The sequence below is a fragment of the Bombus pyrosoma genome, linkage group LG7 (genome assembly GCF_014825855.1).
Source record: "Bombus pyrosoma isolate SC7728 linkage group LG7, ASM1482585v1, whole genome shotgun sequence".
Taxonomy (NCBI): domain Eukaryota; kingdom Metazoa; phylum Arthropoda; class Insecta; order Hymenoptera; family Apidae; genus Bombus; species Bombus pyrosoma.
In genome coordinates this window covers 17,307,141-17,327,939 of record NC_057776.1, presented here as the reverse complement: position 1 = coordinate 17,327,939, position 20,799 = coordinate 17,307,141, and the positions used below count along the sequence as shown (strand labels likewise).

General features: G+C 37.4%; 1 protein-coding gene across 1 annotated transcript in view; it reads right to left on the bottom strand.

The window, feature by feature from the left end:
- LOC122569054 (titin) overlaps nucleotides 1-20,799 on the bottom strand; it is a 229,553-nt gene that overhangs the window by 146,488 nt on the left and 62,266 nt on the right. The window contains 13 exon segments of the mRNA XM_043729518.1: nucleotides 6,749-6,826; nucleotides 7,195-7,375; nucleotides 7,471-7,568; nucleotides 8,503-9,018; nucleotides 9,860-10,045; nucleotides 11,010-11,786; nucleotides 13,120-13,339; nucleotides 14,151-17,168; nucleotides 17,572-17,735; nucleotides 17,842-18,045; nucleotides 18,334-18,531; nucleotides 18,971-19,199; nucleotides 19,808-20,163. Of these exon segments, the coding sequence (XP_043585453.1) occupies nucleotides 6,749-6,826; nucleotides 7,195-7,375; nucleotides 7,471-7,568; nucleotides 8,503-9,018; nucleotides 9,860-10,045; nucleotides 11,010-11,786; nucleotides 13,120-13,339; nucleotides 14,151-17,168; nucleotides 17,572-17,735; nucleotides 17,842-18,045; nucleotides 18,334-18,531; nucleotides 18,971-19,199; nucleotides 19,808-20,163 (6,225 nt within the window).

Below are 20,799 nucleotides of genomic sequence, written 5' to 3'. Positions count from 1 at the left end.
ACGAGTATTAAAGTTAAGAGAGGAACAAGTTAAATAAAATTACGCGTGATTGTACATTATTGAACTTGCATGATCCATAGCCAACAATTACCATAAGCCAGAAGAGAAGCAATAAATATCTGCCAAATACAAAGAAAATTCAGGTCACCTGCCGGTGGCAATACAAAAGGACAACTATAAAAAGAATCTACGACTGGAATGTGTCAAATGGGCCATTAAATTTACCGGCGACTGCGATCAATAACCATATAACAGAATGAGCGAGATAAATGCTTCTCCAAAGCATGTTTAAATGTCAATGTCCTAGTTGATAGGAAGTGTGCCAACGAACGTTACATCAACGGAATGTAACGTTTTTTTTTCTAGTAAAAGAAAAAAAAAAATAAAGCAAACGAACAATCTCCAAAAAGAATTGCAACTTGTCGACTTTTATCGGTTTCATCGTGTTTATCTCTCGATTTGTTTCTAATTACGGATCGAACGAAGGAATGAAAAGAATGCGACGATGCTTCCGCTCGATCAACAAGCTTCTCCGTAAAATTTGGTCGAACCAGGACTATTTTTGGCTACTGCTGCATGCCAAACCTCCGGAGACCTGCAATCTCGTCTTATTACGTCTTGTTGGATTCCGTGCGAAATGATTAAACGAAAGATTGCTTCTGTTTGGTAATTCGAACAATGACTTCCGGTTTCGTTGCATCATTCATTTGTCGACTGAAACGATGCTTTCGAACAAAGTATTAGGTCGTTCGAAAAAGTTTCTTTCGTTTTATAAGGAAACAATGGATGCACAATATTTTCCGTTTTATATTATTTTATCGAATTGCGTATGATCCATTTTGTTCTATCAAGATAAAGATTACAACGTTCGACAGATTAGGTTTCATGTTTGTATAAAGATGCGTCGTTGCAAAAGACGTGTCTGCAAAAGAAAGAGACTTTCCGGACAACCTAATAAATTGTACGAACCTGATTTTGGTAAATATTGTTAGAAACATGACGTAATAATAACTTTGCGATTATGCGTTGTCTAAAACCTTGGTACATGGTTGTTACATGGAAATCCCAGATCCAAGTTAATTGTATGGGATGTTCCATGCGAGTGGACAGAACTACTTACATCGTTTTGCAACGATAAGAGATAAGCAAAGCTGATTGCAAAATTACGATATTTGTATAATGTAATATGATATAATACTGGAGCTGGATACTAAATAAAAAATGACATCATTTTGGAAAACCTCGTTAAAAAGATTTGAACAAATATGCATATAGATAGTGAGAATAATAATTCTTATTGAAAATCAATTAATAATCCATTTAGCGAATATTTGATTTTAAGTAAAACGATCGATGCTTTCCACCAAAGTCGAATATCGTTCCTCGTGAAAAATCTTGGTAAATCGTACTAGAAGTGGCAAAGATTGCGCAATGATTCGTCGAACAAGCGATTTAATATCGCGAACGAACGAACAGCTATGACGCGTTTTTTGTAAAAAAAGAAAAAAGAAATAGTACCGAGATCTTTAACAATCGTAACCGCTTGTTTTTCTCTCGTTTATTCTTGGATCGTCGACTCATATTTTCCATCGCATTCCGGGATTACCTTACCGTCTATTTTCATACCGCATCATCCAACAGCCTGTTCATCCTGCATACGAACGTTCGCGTGTTCGTTTCTTCCAAAAATATTAATTTTCCCCTTGAAAATATATTCATCGTTTCGTCTCATATTAATTCGCGCGATTTATTCACGTATAGTTTGCTATTATTTTTCTTTTCTCTTAATTTCTGCCTTTTTTCTTTTTTAATAACGTTTCGGTAGAACGATGTTTTTAAATATGTCGACTAATACCTCGAGCATATCTGATTTCGATCGGTTCTTTACTTCTTTAGTTTACGAACTCGATAGTGAATATTATTACGCAATGTTTCGCGATAGACTCGTAAATTTCATCATTTTCCAACGTAACAATATCCTGCTTTATATACGTATTACGTATGTATGAGTTACGAAATTCGAAGCAGAGCAGTAGAATAGTGTTTCCAAATTTGCGGACAATGTTACATATAAATATACGTGGACATGTCTAACGCTGCTGACTTTAAAATTAGACACATTCTCCGAAGAACGGTTCCAGATTAGAAATTCCGTTCAAAAATGAAATTCACCTGTTGCCGTTAGTTCGAAGGAAATTCTGTTTCGAGGAACGAAAATCATTCGCTTTATTTTTCTTCGAGTATGTCCATTTTCGTAAATAATAATTAAATAAATAATTTGAGAAAATATATTCCATTTCAAGATGATTTAAATATTCTGATTATCAATTGCAAAGGACTTAACTACCATTAAGGTACAAACAAAATTTCCAAAGTAGTTCAACTATCTTGACTATAAATTGCAAACCAATTATCATCATCCTTCCCTTTCTTTTTTTTTTTTTTTGATAAAGTAAAATACGCAGAAAGCCGTCTAATGCTATTGACACATTCTGATTATCAACTACAAAACCAATGCTTTTGTTTAATAATCAATAAAAGTGGACAACAAATTTTCTCAAGCAACTTGAGCATTCTGACTATGAATTACAAAACCAGTCATCGTTCTTTCATTTTTCTTTTTTTTTTTTTTGTTTTCTCAGATATTCGACAAAAATACACACAATGATCTCTAAAACAACCTAATTTTTCTGGCTGTTAATTATAAACTAATCGTCATCTTCTGCTTTGAAATATCCATGTACCTAAAAATCGTCTCGTTTTCGTTGCTTCGTCGAGGCTGCATAAAATATTCGCGCCAGGATTTCATTTCACTGGGCCAAATATATACGATGTCGCGATGCGAGTGATTAAAGAAAAGCTCAATTAACAAGCGTACACGGCGTGCAAACATCCGCGCTGGTGTTAGTAACCCCCGAATGCTAACATTCGCTAACAGCGTCGCTGCGCTCTACATATTTCTTTTGCTCTCCGAAAATAAGTGGGTGCCTGAAATACGTATGACTAATCGTGCAACAAGAACAAGGCGGAACAATGCTTTTCGATACGTTATTGCGGCATTGAACGTCCCGTTTATTCGCGACGCTTTATTTTTTCGAACATTCCCCGCCCCTTTCCCTTTTCACAAGAATTTTCCATCTATACCAAGTAAAATAACACGGAAACGGGAATTTACGTGCCGCTAACGTAATCGCAAGCTGATTATTTTTCTTGTTACTACTTTTTCGAAACGACGCTCGAATTTATTTGATCCGAAAGTATCGGGTTGTCCGAGAAGTTTCTTTCGTTTTATAAGGAAATAATAGACGCACAATGTTTAGTGAATTATACACGAACGTAATAATAGAAATAGAACGAAATGGATCATATCTAATTCAATAAAATAATATAAAACAGAAATTGTTGTTCATCTATTATCACGTTAAACTTCTCGGACAACCTAATATTTCTCACTATTCGTAGATACAAAGTATTTTTGTGCGCGAGTTTTGCGAATTTTTATTGCCACTTCAGATTTTATTTAATTATACAGATACATTACAATTTTATTTTCGATTATTGTTTCATGATTGGATATTTCGGTATTTATGGATCGCTAAGACAGAAGATTCAAAAGTTTAAGAGCATTGCTGAGTGATATATGTACATCGTGGTTGAGCAGTACGTTGGAATGAATTTTCTTTGATTGATTTCAATATCGTGACTGATTGATTTATTGTTATTTACGATACGTTTCGTGTAAGCAGGCAAAATTTATGATCGTGCAGTTTTTGTCAGTGTCCATCACTGGCTGAAGGTTTCGGAAATATTTCTCTAATAGAAATAGCAGAATGATATCAACTATCTCATCGTATGTAATTAACATTTTTCTCAAACAACGATTCAGGAAGTTACTAATTTATTTGCGTATTTAATTATTCTCTATCGAGAGTAAATTAATTCGATTTACGTAAATCGATTAGAAGAATACAAGGTGACATTTTTATACGATCGACAGTATGTAATGACTGCGAAGTGTACAGAAAATCATGAAAGACTAAAAATAAATACAGCTGTGCAAATCTGTATAATCTGTTGCGATATTTTATAACAACGTCTCAATTCTACGGTATAAATACGATATGGTATAATGCAGTAAGAGGATTCTTCTTTCCTTACAAACATTTCTGCTATAATTTATAACCACGCATGTTTCTAAAATTTCAAAACATTTTCTTCGTCCAACGTCTTGAACAATAATTTTAAATCTTCCAATATCAATAGTTTCTCTAATTTTTCAATTCTATTTCCGATTACATAAATTAAATCTTAGAAAATAATTTTTAATTTCTAAATATACAGCGATCGTGTCAATTTTCTGTTGAATCAAATTTTATAACGTGTTCAATACAATTCTAGCTGCATAAATTAAGTGAAATTACATTTTGAACGATAATTTTTATTTCCCAAATATCCATCATTCTTCTAATATCTTTTTATTCGTCACGATATTATAACAAATTGTCCAAAATATTAAATATAAGCTACGGTTGTATAAATTACATGAAATTAAATCTTGAATAATAATTTTCAATTTGTAACTAACAATGATCGTGTCAATTTTCTGTAACATTAAATTTTATAACGCGTCAAATCCAATTCTGATTTTACATTCTGAACGATAATTTTTATTTCCCAAATATCCATCATTCTTCTAATATCTTTTTATTCGTCACGATATTCGAACAAATTGTCCAAAATATTAAATATAAGCTACGGTTGTATAAATTACATGAAATTAAATCTTGAACAATAATTTTCAATTTGTAACTAACAATGATCGTGTCAATTTTCTGTAGCATTAAATTTTATAACGCGTCAAATACAATTCTGATTTTACATTCTGAACGATAATTTGCATTTCCCAAATATCCATCATTCTTCTAATATCTTTTTATTCGTCACGATATTATAACAAATTGTCCAAAATATTAAATATAATTTACGGTTATGTAAATTAAATAGTATTAAATTCTAGATCAAATGAATTCGAAACGTACCAACGTGTGTTAATTGCTTCACCGCTTAAAACTATGTCATGCTGATACCCAATTACATTAGCAGAAACACCTACCATTTCGCGTCATAACCATCATCGATGCTCTGTCCCAGCACCGTATCAAAATCGCACCCTTGCCAATAAAGAACAATCAGCCATAGAAACAGAGAAACACAGAAGAGGAAGAAAGGAACAAGGGAATGAGAAAATAATTCGTGACACCATAGTACCCAAGTTTTTTCTTTTTTGTATTGCAGAGGAAGCACACGTTTATTTACACAGTATACCAATAAATTGTTTGCTGCGATGAATGACAGTGTATGATAACAATATATCTATGCGAATCTATTTTACGGTTTCCTGTATTTCCAAACACTCTGAGCAACAAAGCGTTTTAAGTAATGCTATATCTCGGACTATAGTTCAAAGAAAATTACGTCTCGATGATCGGAACCTTTTCTATATTATCGGTTCTCGTTTGTTTAATAAATAATTCTGTCGCTTGAGTGTAGTAGCTTGATAAACTGACTAGCATCTGTTTCGTAGAGAATCACGGTGTTTCACACTTGAAATTGAATTTATTTGAAATCTTAAAACGATATTTCAACAATTGTTATTCATTATTTAGGAAACTAACATTTCATCGCTCTTTCAACATCTATAATTTCGTCTGCTTTTTAAATAATATCGCGTTCATACAAAGTTTAGTTTGCTCGATTTCAATTTGTTTTTTTTTTTTTTTCTTTATTTAGTAGCAATTTCTTTTAAATTACCGCGATTCTAATCTATGACAGGGCAGGCGAAAAAGTTTCAAAAAAAAAAAAAAAAAAAAAAAAAAAAAAAAAAAAAAAAAAAAAAAAAAAAAAAAAGGAAAGAAAAAGAAGAAAAACGGAAGAATCTTTATAAATACGTATGCTACATGCTTAATAAAAAGAATAAGATAGGACAAAAGTTGTCGAGAATGAAAGAGGTAGGATAAAGGAAATACTTAGGGTAGTAGAGAAGAAAGAAGGAGATAGAATAGAATAGAATAGACAGAGAGAAACGACTTACTATTAAAGCGTGTTCAAATCGTTCCACGGCAACAACGACAGAAAATGCATTCGAGGAAGCTCACTACGCGCTGATAAAAGAACAAAAGATAAAAAGGAAGAGTGAAAAGCGTATCCACCAGCGTTCGCGAATTTTTCTTCAACTTCTCACTATTCGTATTTTGACTAGTTCTCCTCGCCCCTGTCGTAAAATCGTTCGTTTTGTTTTTACGTACGTACAAAATGCAAAATAAAGAGAAATGACACGCACCCTTCGAAGGGCAGAATATTATTGCTCTAAATACTAATTTATAATTTTCTTCGTGCCCGGCTTATTAATAGTCTTTCATTTATAAATAATTTTACTTGTCTTATCACGGGCATTATATTTTTCGTATCATTGCGATTTTGAATAATTTCATCTTGATTGAAATTTGTTTGATTTTATCGATAGAAAAATATTCGTTGATTCGTTTGTTCGATGTTCTTTAGAGATGGTAAAGGATCGATTAAGCGAAACGACCGCGAATCATGAAGTTTGGCTGAAGCTAGAGGCTCAATGTTCCACCACCTTTGTATTAGATTACGTTGCGCTTTTCTTTTTTTTTTTTTTTATTTATTTTTGCTTAATCCCTTCTCGACCATAATTAAATAGGCGCGTATACTGATCGTCTGTTACCTGGCACCTGCAAGGTGGCGGAAGTTACTGTCGAACCTAAGCTATTCGTTGCAGTGCACGCGTAAGTGCCAGCGTCCTCTGAAAAGAAAAGAAGACATTTCTTTTATTAGAAGAATTGATATATAATTTTCTAAAATGTATGTAAATCATCCTATTATCAATATCTGGTAACACAATCAACGTTTCACGATATTTTTCCATTCGAATTTTATTTATAGTATTAATCAATTATCAACGAAATTAAAAGTCCAATATAAGGGAAAAATTCTTTTTACTGTAAAGATAGAACTAAACGTCCAATAAGAAAAAATTCACCAATAATTACGTAGAAAAAGCTAGAAAACTTTGCTTTTTACCACTGTTACAGCTTCACAGGGCTATTACACGCCATTTTTACTGTAACATAAAATAAAAACGTAATTTTAATTATGATATTAATTGCATACCAGGAAAAGCTCGCACTATGGTCAAACGGCAAACGCCATTACGATAATGAATCTCGTAACACGATGAATTCTCGACGATCCTGCCATCCTTAGACCAGAGGATGTTCGGTTGTGGTTCAGCCTGAACGATGCACTCGAATCTCGCTGTTTGTCCGCTCACCACCGCGATATCTCTCAGTGGCTGAAATTTTCATCACATAAATCGATCGACTCTTGAACGATAAGAAAACGGTTTGTTTAAACGTTTGTTCGTAGAGAGTGTCTTGTTTAAGTTACCGTGATGAATAGAGGTGCCTTTTTCGGTAGTATTTCTAGATAAGGCTGAATCACTTCTTTACTCGAGGCCACTCCATTAGTAGTTGGCCATGGTGATCCTAGAATAATCAGCCAGATTTAATTAGAGTAATTTAAACACATTTAATGTATAGCTTGGTATGGTAGAAAAAGTATATTGATGGTATTTTTAAATTTAAGCGATGGTAGAAGCCAAAAATTGTGTATCAAACGGAAGCGGATAATTCTTTTGAAAGAAAGAAGAGGCAGACATTTTTCGTACGTATAATATTTGCAATGGGAATGCAAGAAGCTGCGAAAGCATATCAAACAAACATAAAATTTGTTTAAAGCGAGAGAACACAGTGAACGAGAAGATTGAATAAACTTCGAATTTTTCAGAAACGAGGAAACAGCATGGAGAAAGCACGAAAAAAAATGTTGGATCGAAGCAATTCGAAAAAACGTTACGCTCCATTAGCATACCAAATGAGGGTGAATGCATAAATATTCGACTCTCTCTTTTTTCCAGCAAATGCAAATCAAAGAATAACGACACAGATAGACAATGAAATACAAATGTTGAGTTACATATGAGCCACAGATTTAGTAGAAGCCTACTTCGTTCCCAACATTCGTTACTTAGTTACGAATAATTTAATTGCAATTTACGAGAAATTTCTTTATCCATATGAAACTGACTTTCTCACAACTGTGTCGCTATTTCTCCAAAAGTCAACAACGTAAATCGTATTTCCGTCAAATAAATTTCATCGAGCACGAAGCTCTCGAATCGGTGTTCTTCTGAAACTTTCGCGAAGCGTCATAAACTACACTCTGTGCCAAACCACGTCAAGTGCAAAATACAGCAAACCCGAAAATACAAATACGTGCGGAGGCAAAGTAAAAAATTGCAGGTACACAAATGACCAAGAAACAAACAAAAGTATCCAAAGCTGAGGGACTGCGGATGCTAAACAAATGCGATGATAATAGCTCGTTATCGATACAATCGTCGCAGAAGCAGGCGAATACCTGCTGAGTCGACATTGCTGGGTGGTCCTGTAGCGCTACTGTATCTGGGGGAGAGACTTGGTAAGCTTGGGCTCAGGGAAATCGGACTGGGCGTCGTGTGATCCCATCTGGATGGCGATGGCGAACAAGGTATAACGAGACTAGGTGGCGCCATCGTGCTTCCTCCCTCTTGATGCCTCTTTCTCGCGTTTCTGATGTCCTCCGCCTCCGAGAACTCGCTCTCCGACGTTGGCTCCCATTTCACCGTCTTCGACGTGCCAAATTTGCCAGCTGGTTTGCTCTGTCGCGTCGAAGACGCCGTAGAACTGTTTCTCTTCGCGAAACCGTTCTCTTTCCTCGTGGTGAACTCGTGAACGATGGGTACCTCGATGTCGCTGGCTCGTCGTTGGCCTTGGATCGTTCTGTTAGTACTGCTGACTGTTCTTTTGCCTTCCCCGGGAAGCACGATTCCGAACTCGTAGCCAAAGTCGTACTTGAAGTATATCAGCCCGGTGTCTGGGTCGATTTGTTTCGTTCCTGTGTTTTTTTGCGATTTTTGTTGATTGAAGATATTTCTTTGCGATGGTTTTGTTTTGATATTTTTATAAGTGGCGGTATTATCGATGTTCGATCAAGTTAAATAGAAGCTGCTTTGTAATCATTTTTCTGCCTCTCGAAGATCTTTTCTTTGAGACAGACGAGTATTCGCTGGGATTTCTTTACTATGACACTATGATAAATCATTTATCTAACTGTTTTGTAAAATTATATCTCTGAATAGAAACGACGTTTTCGAACTTTCTGTGCAATCAAGTAACTGCTGTTACTGTCTCGTGGCAGCAGAATATTTCTCGACTTTGGATTCGTAATGGAATGCATTATGAACTATACTATATAACTATACTATTTAAATATATACTATATAACTGTATTGGGTCGAAACTCGTAATAATTTTTAAGCAAATGGTTACGTGCTTTTTAAATATGAGATACAGTACTTAATTGTTTATATATTTCGATGGTAGAAGATCCTATTTTCAATGCAATGCGATATAAACTGTATATTATGTTATGGAATTAAACTGCAATAAAATCTGAAGTTCTAATCATTTCTAAGCGCACACTTGTTTAGCTTTAAAGTATAAAATATAGCAATTAACCATACACGTATTTCAATGATAAACTATATATTATGTCATAGAATTAAATTGAAGTAAAGTCTGAAGTTCTAATAATTTCAAGCAAACGCTTGTTTAGCTTCAAAGTATAAAATATAACAATTAACCGTATACACGTATTTCAATGGAATTAGCCATAAAACGTGCATCTACTATTTACACTATATCGTATAATTGAATTACTATAGAGTCTAAATTACCATGTTCCGAGTGTCGTGACTCCTCTCTGTAAGTTCTGGGCTCGTCGCCATCGCTGGCTCGGCTATCGATCGGATGCTTGAGGATCGGCTTGCCCTGCTTCAGATCCGACTGGATGTCGCTGACGAATTTCTCGGTTTTCGATTTGAAGCTGCTGGTCATGTCGCTCATGTGACGCGACGCGACGTCTGCGGATGTTTCAGATTTTTTTGTGTTACGGGACAACACAGCTCGCCAGCGAAATATTTCTTTGCTTTGCTTTACTTTGAGCAAGCGCGCAGAGGAAGATAGACAGTTAGAGTGTAGAGAAGATGATAACCGCGAATTATTTATCAGAATGAAAAGATGGCGAAGATAAGAATTTGAATAGTCGCGATTCTCGAATAAATAGAGAAAGGTGATTAATCTTCAATTGGTATCGTCGGATCATAGGTAAGCGCGATAATTTTGCTTGGATTAATTTATCTTACTTAATCCTGCTTTGTATTCTAGCTTTTATACGATCGCTAGCTTTCTTATTTAATTTCGCTGTAAACCTCACAATAAACTTTCTTATTTCTCCAATAAACTTAACCGGTTGATAGCTTTTATCGCGTAAAATATAAAGCACAAAATAATACACCAAAAGTATATGAGAAACTTTTCTTTTCAGCCTGAACTATCGTGGATACCAATAATCCAAAAATCCAAATTGAGGGTTAATAGAATTTGCTTCGCTGCATCCCTATTTAATAAATGATGTTTGCTAAATTGTCATTCCCTTTTTCAATCGTACAACACCTTAATGTCGCGTCAACTGCAAGGTTATTAGCGACAAGAATCCCCAGACTTGCTAAATATTACAATACAGATATATATACATATAAATATACATATACTACAATACATATACTAGACACGTACTCTGATTAAATCATAGTAACTCGTCAGATATTTCCATAACGTTATTAACATTATTCTATAAATTTTCATCAAGCATGAATCCTCTTAGAAAATGTTTTATCTACTTCCTTAGTCCTCCCAACGATATAGGCCACATATAACATTTCCATGAATCTTCACCTATTCCCAAAACGAACCCCTGCCAAACACCCAAAGCAACCCCCTGCCGGCAAGCATACGCAAGAACAGAGACATCAACGTGATTCTTACGATTGGCTGCCTTCTTCATGTCGCTCCTCGAGATAAAACCAAACTCTGGTGGTGATCCAGGCTTCAGCACATCCTCCTGCCTGGAGCTAACTTCCTTCTGCATTTCCATCTGTGAGTCGATCCTCCTCGTTCTACTATCGTCCCTTAGCTGGGTCATCGACGTTTGTCTCTTGATCACTGGTGGCCCAGTGTCAAACTCCAACGGCGAAACCACGTGTTCGTGTCTAACCGGGGCACTCGATGACCTTGGCGCCTTCATCATAGGCGGTTGAACCTTCCTGTACTGCGGTTCCTCCGTGTCACTGTCCGCTGGAGCCCATTTAGGTTTGATCCTCGTATCGATATCGCTCTCGTAATCTGATTCTCTAAATTGACCTTGGACAAACTTCTTTGGAGTTGGCACTTTAAACGTCGGCTTGTGTCGTTGATCAGGCGTCGTGTCGAAGCTTCTGAAGTCAGCCGATGGTTTCTGGTCGCCAAATTTGATCACTCGACTAGTCTGCTCCACCGTAACGATTCTTCTGCTGTTCTCCGTGGATTCGTCCATTCTGACTGTTTTCTTGGTTTCCGTGCCGATCGCGTTGTGGAAAGGCATACCAGATCGAGCTTCGTAGTAAGTTGGTTGAGGTGGTGCATAGGCGATTTCTGGCGGAGAACCAGGAAGGAGAACCGTCTTCTGCTTGGTCGGAGTGGTTGTTGCGATTCTCTCCTCCTTTCTCTCGAGCTCCTTCTTCGAGATTTCCTCGATCAGCGGCGTTCGAGGCTCCCTGGGTTTGCCTATCGGTAGAAAATAGTTCCCGGGTGACCTCGATCGAGAGACGTCGACGTGGTGAAGAAAGCGGACAGAAGGGTCGCGCGTCGTGACGACGTCGGTTTCACGCGTCGTTGAATCGTTCTCGGTCGTTTAAACGGGTTCTCGATGGATCATCGAGCTTCCTCTATTCGATGGCTTTATCCGATGTTGATTGATTCTTTTGTTTTTGTTTTTTTTTTTTTTTTTGGTTTGTTTTTGAATGAACGATTGTGTAAAATCGCGAATAGCGAAGACACGAGCAGTGAAACGAAGTTTCAGTGTTTTGAAACGAGGGTGAAACCAGCGTGAAGAAACAACGAAGAATAGAACAAAGGCGATGGAGACGAAGTAGAAGAAGATGAAGATGGTTAGCCACGAAGATGGGTGGAGAAAGATTCGGAGAAAAAGCGGGTAAACACAAGTACGTACTTCGAGTGGCCGAGAAGAAAAGAGAGAAGCAAGCGAAGCAGGAAGAGAGGAGAACTTATCTTGCGAGGTAAACAACGAGAAGGGAAGAAAGCTTGCCAGGAGGACTACTTGTTGTAAGCTGGAAAAAAGTCGTAAAAGAGTGAGAGACCCATCGACACCGGCCAGTCGATTTTGTTCTACTGGCGCTGTTGGAAAGCAATTCTTATTTTCACAATGATATTTCCCTTAACCAACATTTGTACAATGTGACAATACAATGTATATCAAGCTGCATCTACGTGGTATAATAAAACAGTATCATAATAAAACAAATCCTTCTGCAAGTTTTTGGTACGTTTAGATCCTGTTACCAAACTGTATCTTTCGCTATCATTTCATGAAACAGTTATCGTAGTACACTTTTTATTAGTTCTCTTTGTTTCGAGTTTTCCAAAGACCATCGTCGTCAATGCTTTATAATATTCTATGTCTATCATTTGGTAAATGTTCAAACGAATTGGACGAACATAACAAAACAGGAATCCCGGATTAGGTTTATCTTTGACAAACTGAAAATATGACCCTAAGAACTAAGAAAAAATAAATTGAAAAAAAAAAAGTACGAAGATCCTTTGAATGATATTATGCGATACAAGAAACGACTTTAATCTCTGCACTAACAAAATCTCATATCAAAGTCATATTAAATAGGTGATTATTAATTAAGATCTAAGATGAACGAGTTATGTCATCAAACTATCCTCTATGACGTAGACGCAGCTTTATATTGTATTCATCAGAAGAAACTACTAATCATAATACTATGTACAATTTCTAATAGACTCGTGTAACGAGCTTTGAATAATACCATAATAGGAAGTTGTCGTTTACATTAGAATTTATAGATACCTGGACCAGCGAGACTTGGTTTTACGGGTCTGAAAGTCTGATCGTCGCTTTCGTAACCCCGCGGTTTCCAAAGGGGTGGTATTCTGCCATCGTAGTCGCTCTCGTAGTCGCTTTCACGAAATTCGCTCTTCACGAATTTCGAAGGACTCGGAGAGGGTGGCAGGATCTTCTTTGCTGTTTCCAGCTTCTTCTGCGACTGATCCGTGGTGTAAATTGTTTCCTGGAAAAAATTACAGTCATTTTCGTACGATTATATGAAACACGCAAAAATAAAAAAATAAAAAGAAAGACAATACTTAGCTAATGCTGACAAAAAAGACAAAAACATACAATTAGTCCTCAATAAGTAACATATTGCATCTTATCCGCTATTCCTTCATTTTCATCTTTGTGTTCTATTTTATGATTTTATTTTATGATTTTGGGCGTACTAACTATGGTACACGGAACACCAAATATTTCGCACCATTTTGTACAATAAAAATTAATTCGAAGGCATTCCAAACTTGGAAGATTCACTCTGATGTTATATAAAATATAGAAACGTGTTTAAAGTTACTTTAGAATTGAAAAACTTACTAGCAGCTTTTCGCGTCGCAAATTTCGGTCAGAGTTTTATAATTAATATATTTTTAGCATTCGTTTAGAGAGAGCTTCGTATTTAATATTCTTTTAATACTATAATCTGATTTAATAAATCTTTAAACATTTCGCTCTAATATATCTTTTGGTTTAATAATAATCGAATGTAACAATCTAGCAAAATATTTACCAATTGAGGACCACGAAGCAACAAACTGTATGTTCAACTCTTAGACGATAAGTATAAATCTATAACAAACTGGTTAAAAACGCATCGCATTTAACACACAATTGTTATCTCAACACGCAAGCTAAAAGAAGACATTTGTTAAAAAGACATGATCGATTCATTCGATTAAACAAAGAAGAATTTCTTCGATACAAGCAACTCCACGCTGTTCATCCTGCTCTCTATACACATCAAGCTAGTGAAAGCACACTTCTCGAACCTTCGTAGAACTGAATCTCGACGGGGACGCGGAGGACGCGTAGCTCTTTTCAACGAACGAGCTACGTTGTTGAACGCTGGCTGGCTGAGTTGTCGGCTGCTTCGAAGGAGCAGGTGACACGAACGATTCCTTTTTCTGCTGCTGCTGTCGGCTATCGTAACTTTTGCTCTCGAAATATTCCGATCGACTTTCCTGATACGAAGTGCGTGACTCCGTGTGAGAGGTCATGGACGACGAAGATTCGTGCTTTCCGAAGCTCTTCTGCATCGATTGAATCGAACTTCTCTGCTGGAACGGCTCGTCGGTATCTGCCATGTATCCACTTTCCTGTTGGAACGTCTTCACTTTGAATTTCGGAGATTCTGGCTTCTTAGCGGGTGGACTTTTCGGCGTTGGACTCTTCGTGGCTGGTTGAACATAGATAGGAGGAGAGCCAGGCTTCAATTCAATCTGTGGTGGAGGCTGAACCACTTGATATTTCTGTTGTTGTTGTTTCACCTCTTTCTCTTGTTTTTTAAAAGTCGTAGTCTTCTTACAAATTTTCTCTTGCTGCTCTTTGGTGATCACGGGTCTAGGTGGACCCACAGTTGCAGGGGGTACCTCGAATTTAGATGGGGGAAGTGGTTCAGGCTCTGTTGACCTTGGCCTAATCGGCTGCTTAGGCACTGGTGGCTGAACTCTTCGATAACGTGGCTCTTCGCTGTCGCTCTCGTACGGCCTCCATTTTGCTTTCATCAAACTATCCATGTCCGATTCGTAATCACTTTCTTGAGTAAAGCTGCTTTTTATAAATTTCGTTGGAGTCGGCGGAGGTGGCACTTTTGGTGTCTTTATCGCAGATGGAGGAGAAGGTTTAAATGGAAACGGTTCTAGGCTCTCTACAGGTGTTTGCGTCTTAGCCGGGATAGGAGGAGGAGTCATTCTAACGTCTTTAGGAGGCAACGCAGGTGGCTCTTCCTTTTTTGGAGCTGGAGGAAAAGTTCTGATTCCTCCGGGTGGAATTTTAGCTGGCTGATGCTCCAACGACACCTCCAAGGACTTCTCTAGCTTCTCGATCTTTTTCTCTTTAACCGTTGGCGCCGGAATATATCCGATTTCCGGTGGAGGACCTGGTTCCAGAATGATCTGATTTGTAGCTGGAGGAGTTGGTGTTACATGATACGGTTGGGCCATTGGTTTTTTCGGTGGCCCGACACTTCTGACGAGACCTGGAGCTTTCAGATCATCGGATCCTGTCCACTTCTTTGAATATGTCTCTTCCATCTTCTCCGATTTCTCTGACTTCTTCGTGTCGAATTCACTAGTGTATTTTTCGTACGACGATTTCTCTTCCATTTTATTCACCACATGATCCACTTTGATGGTTTCAGCGTTATAAATGATTGGTTGGATTTTAGGTGGTGACGGAGCTCTTTTCGACATCTTTTCCATCGATTCCTGTTTCGAGCTCCACGAACGCCTCTCTGTAGTGCTGGATGACTCCATACTAGTCTTTCTAATTCCACCGTCAGTTTCTTCCACTTCCCTCTTAACCTCCCTTTGCGTACTCTTGAAATCCTCGCTAGGAGTCTGCCACTCCTGTTTAAACTTCGCCTCTTCCTGAGGGGGCCAAGACTTTCTCGTAGAATCAGCATACTTCTTCGCCCAAGATTTCTCCATAGCCAATCCATCGGCCGAAGGTTTAGGCGAAGTGGACCTAAGAATCTCCTGGTGACTCGATGCAGCTGACTGACACCTGTATTCTGACAAATCCGTAGACACGTGTGACCTAGTTTCCACATCGGACGATGATGACCAAGGCCTAGTCGGAGACGTTGTTCTGAACGAAGACACGTAATCCTTCTTCTCGTGAATTTCCTTTCTGACGCACGGTTCTTCGATTACTTCTTTCTTCTCGAGCTCAAACGGCGGAGGTGGCATAGAAAAGGTTGGCGCCACTTTCGGAACTTCGCTAATCTTTGGAGAAGGTGTAGGGAAAATCTTCACACCGCCGATAGGCGCATCTATAGGAGACAGGGTTTTGTCGAAGGATTCTTGGAGCTGTTTAGCCTTGATGGACACGTCAGGGCGTTTTTTTTTTAATTCTTCGGGCTTCGGCATGTAACCAATCTCTGGAGGAGGCTCTGGTACCAATTTAAAACCCTCCATCAATATTTCAGAACTTTCTGACTTGCTCTCCATTTTAGTTTCCGTTTTGCTTTCCATTTTCGACATAGTTACAGATCCTTGAAGAGAAGATCCCGAGGACATTGTTTCTTCCACGACTGTCTTCTTGGTCTCTACCGGTGGTTTATAGGGTTCGTATGGGAAGTCGAACAGCTTGTTATCCACTCCACGAGAAGCTGTACTACCCTGTTCTAATTTAGTGAATATCTCGTGCACTGCTTTCTTCGTAGTTTGGAGTTCCGCAGGCTTTGGTTCTGGTTTCTTCACTTCTTGGAAAGTAGTAGATCTTTCGTAATTTTTTGTTAACTTTCCAACCTTGACTTCGTGACCATCAGCGTCGTCGACCAATTTTATCATCTCTTTCGGACCTTTCGGAGTTGCCTCTGTTTCCTTCGTCATGGACTCGAAGAAACTCAACGCGTCTTTCTTGGCTATCGTCGAAGTTTCGATGTTCTCGTTTTCGATTTTCGTTTTCTCCTCGACCACTGTAGTTTTTGGCTCGAAGCCCTTCTTCTCTACTTCTTCGCGAATCACTTCTTTTATTACCGTTTTCTCTTCTTTCTTCGGTTCTACCGTGACGCTTGGTGTCTTGTGCTCTAGCTTCATGTGGAACTTTTGTTCGGATGTCGATTGACTTTGGTGAGATTCGACAGTGGATGAAAACATTTCTGAACGACTCAGACTGGATCCTGGTTCCTCGATCTTTTCCACCGTTCTGGTCGTCTCGGCCATTGACGCCGATGATACGATGGGAGTTGTCTTTAATGGTGGAATTGGTTGAATTTTCGTCGTTGTCACTTGTTCGCTTGTCAATTGTTTGCTAGAGGGAACCTCGCTCTTCTTTTCGTCGGACTAAATACGAATATAGGACTTTATGCTTTGTTTTCTTTGAAGAATTTTTTAATTTAGTATTGTAAGTCTTGTGGAATGTTGTTATACTGGATTTTGTTAGTTTGCATCTTTAATATATCGAAGCCGATCCCAAATATATTACACGATCTACAAAATTGGTTTGAGCGTTTAACCGATAAAGTATGAAAGTCTGATCTGCTAATGTTTTAGTGGAAAATTTCAATGTTAGAATAACTTTGATTCGGACATTTTTTATTAGAAAATTTTAATGAATTATTTTATGATGTAAGTTTGATCTTATGTTAAAAGATTTAATTTCGAAGTCATATTAAAATGTCGAAATTAATGTTGTTATTGTTAAGGTTGATCTATGTGATTAATGATAGCAGAAAGAAATAATTACCTGGATAACTTTCTTGTCTTGCACGTTCTCATAGATGACAGTTTTATGGACCTCTACCATGGTGTCTGGTGTTGGCTCGAAGACAGCAAAATCAGCTATACTTTGAGCTTCTCCACCGGCATTTGTTGCTCGAACCATGTATTTTCCAGCGTGCTCTTTTTCAGCTGAAATACATTTTATTATACTTAGAATGAATGTCATGAAGAGCAACTTGAAAATGATACTTTTATGAATTGTTGATTAGCTAAGTGAATGCTTAACGCCCTGTACCTTTATCGATGAGTAGCATGTAACAATTTCCTTGCTGCTTGATCCTCAATTGCGGTGGACGTTCTTTGATAGGAACATCGTCCTTGAACCAAGTAACTGTAGGTTCTGGCGTTCCCGTGACTTCTACTTCCATATTCACACGGTCTCCGCGTTTCACAACCTGAGCTTGCAATCTTCTGCCAAACACCGGTGGGAATATTGTTTCTGAAATTCATTGGAACCGTGTGAAATTTCATTGAAAATAGGCTCTAAGAATGAAATTAAATTGAAAGATATCTCATTAAAAATAGGCTCCAAGAATGAAATTAAATTAAAAGAAGTAGAAATTAGGAGTTAAAGATTAACCGCGAAATTTGTATCAGCCCACTCAATCGTAGGAAACTTGCTATTATTCTAAATGCTCTGTTTCAATTTTCGAAATTAATAAAAAGAAAGATGTTAACATATGTTTTGTTTAATCAATAAATAAGATTCTTCTCAATTATCACGTACTTTTCACAACAAGATCGGCAGTGCTACTAGCAGAACCGACTTCGTTGCTCGCCGTGCAAGTGTATCGTCCTGCGTCCTTAACATTTACGTTCTTCAGTTCCAAACGAACGTGATTATGCGCGTACGTGATCGTCATTCCATCCTTCGTTTTCAATTCCTGTCCATTCTTCGACCAGCTGATAAATGGCTGGGGGAACCCTGTACAACATTTACGAAGCAATTACAAAAGGTAAACGAACGATGAAATAAAATTAATTTATCGCTAGACGGTGCTGTGAAATACAATTTTGGCAAGAGAACAATCGGATTTTCTACATAATATAAAATATATTAAGGAGCGTAATAATCTCAAGTTTCGACGAGAGGAAAATATTCTGCATGCCAAAGTAAAGTGTCAAACGTTTGGTTGCACTTCGTTCCTATGACATGTCATTTTATGGGTCAACGTTTTAATGAGTTTCATTTTGTCATCGATGAATCCTTCGAAATCGTTAAAGACGCATTAATAACTACACGTTATAATGAAAGAAAAGCATTCTCCTTGCCAAAATCAATCGACAAACATTTTGTTGTACTTCACAACACAGGATAATAATATTCTGTAGATTAATATCTTGGGAGATGATATTTATCTTACCGTCGATGATTCCTTCAAGGATAATATCAGTACCCTGATCCACGATCATCCCTGTGATTGGCGAAACGAATCTCGGAGCTGTACATTTTCTGCTTGGCTTCGACATTTGTGCAGATTTGACGTCTCGTTTGATTCCTTCCTCGTCTTGGGAAACCACTACGGTTTTCTCTTGACGAATCTCGCCTGGTTGGTCTTGAATAATCTTTTCGTGTTCTTCTACTTTGTAGCACTGTAAAAAAAAAGATCCAAAACGATTAATTCCTTTTGTCAAAAAGACTCACGCCTTTCCATTACTATTTTTATTTTGTCGTATCCCAAATTCTGCCTTTTACGCGCACATAGTCGAATAATATCTACATATAGAAATTAATAATGAGAAGAATAGAGCTATTTCTTCGTTTCTCTTTCTTTTCACTGTCGCCTGTCTTTCATTTCTAAATTTTATATACAAAATTCCATTGATCTACGTTAGCTAAGAAAAATTAATTAATTCTACTTGTCTTAATATTTTAAATTTCACATATCCAAGAATTCCCTGCTTTTAAAACAATGACAGATTATGATTATCTTTATACACATACATTTATCGTATCTTTTTGATTTCGTATTGAATTTGAATTTGCTTTGCCCTCGTATTGACTAGAATTAGATATCAATTTCGTAACCGAATTTCATTTCCAATCAGGAAATTTTCTGACTAATTAAAAAACATCTTCCAACACGTTGAGTCTGTTGAAACTTCTCTCAATATCAAATTCATCTCGAAATCATTCACGAGCTTCGGTTTACATTCTTCAACTAGTCTAAAGTATCGATTAAACTGTAGAATTAACAAACCTGCACAACAGGAGGTGCCCCATTCTCCGAGGACGACTGTTCCGTACTATGAATGGTAGTCTTCACGCTAACGCTGCTGGGTTCCTGTCCAGATTTTGTCAAGGTCGAGGACGTCGTCGATGAGATGTACTCTTTCTTCGTGGTCGTGTGTGTGGTGGAAGATTCCGTGATCGTCTGTGACATCTTCGTCAATACTTGACTCTCGCTTCCACCCTCGGTCTTCTCCGAAGAGAAGTGTTTGTCGCTGCTGCTTGCTGCATGCATTTCGTCGGCGGGCAATCTTTCGACTAATTCGAGTACTCTTTTCTCTGCAACCGCCCCCTCAATCTTCTTCGCTTCCTCCCCTATCCAGCCACCTAATGAGGATGATTAATTTAGATATCAATAGAACGTCGTGTGCTTCTTTTTCTTTTTTTGGCTCTCGTTTAAGACTTGCACCGTTCGTCAGGTCTTTGTAATCCGGAAAGGGAAACCGGGGGCTGATGAATGAGGATGGAATTTTGTAGTAAGTTTGTTATATCGCTCGCATTACGACGAGATACGTACGACGAGAAAAATAGAATATGCGTCATACTTTGTCATACGATTAATTCCTGACAAACTGATATTGTGTTGATTAGAATTTTTATAAAATTAATAAGCGTACTATTGGCTTTTCTAGCAGGTTTCCTTTCCTATTGGATCAACGTACGAAATACTTGTAATTATGTAAAAATATGAACAAATCTCTTCTCTATATTTTTGTATTTACTGTTGCATTCTTCCATAATTAAGCAGTGTAATAATAAACTGTTTCTGTAAAAGCTTGGGATCAGGGCACGAAATACTTGTAATTATGTAGAAATATGAACAAATCTCTTCTCTATATTTTTGTATTTACTGTTGCATTCTTCCATGATTAAGCGGTGTAATAATAAACTGTTTCTGTAAAAGCTGCAGAATTTCAGGCCCATTGTATATAGCAACACTGATATTATTCAGCAAGGCGAAGT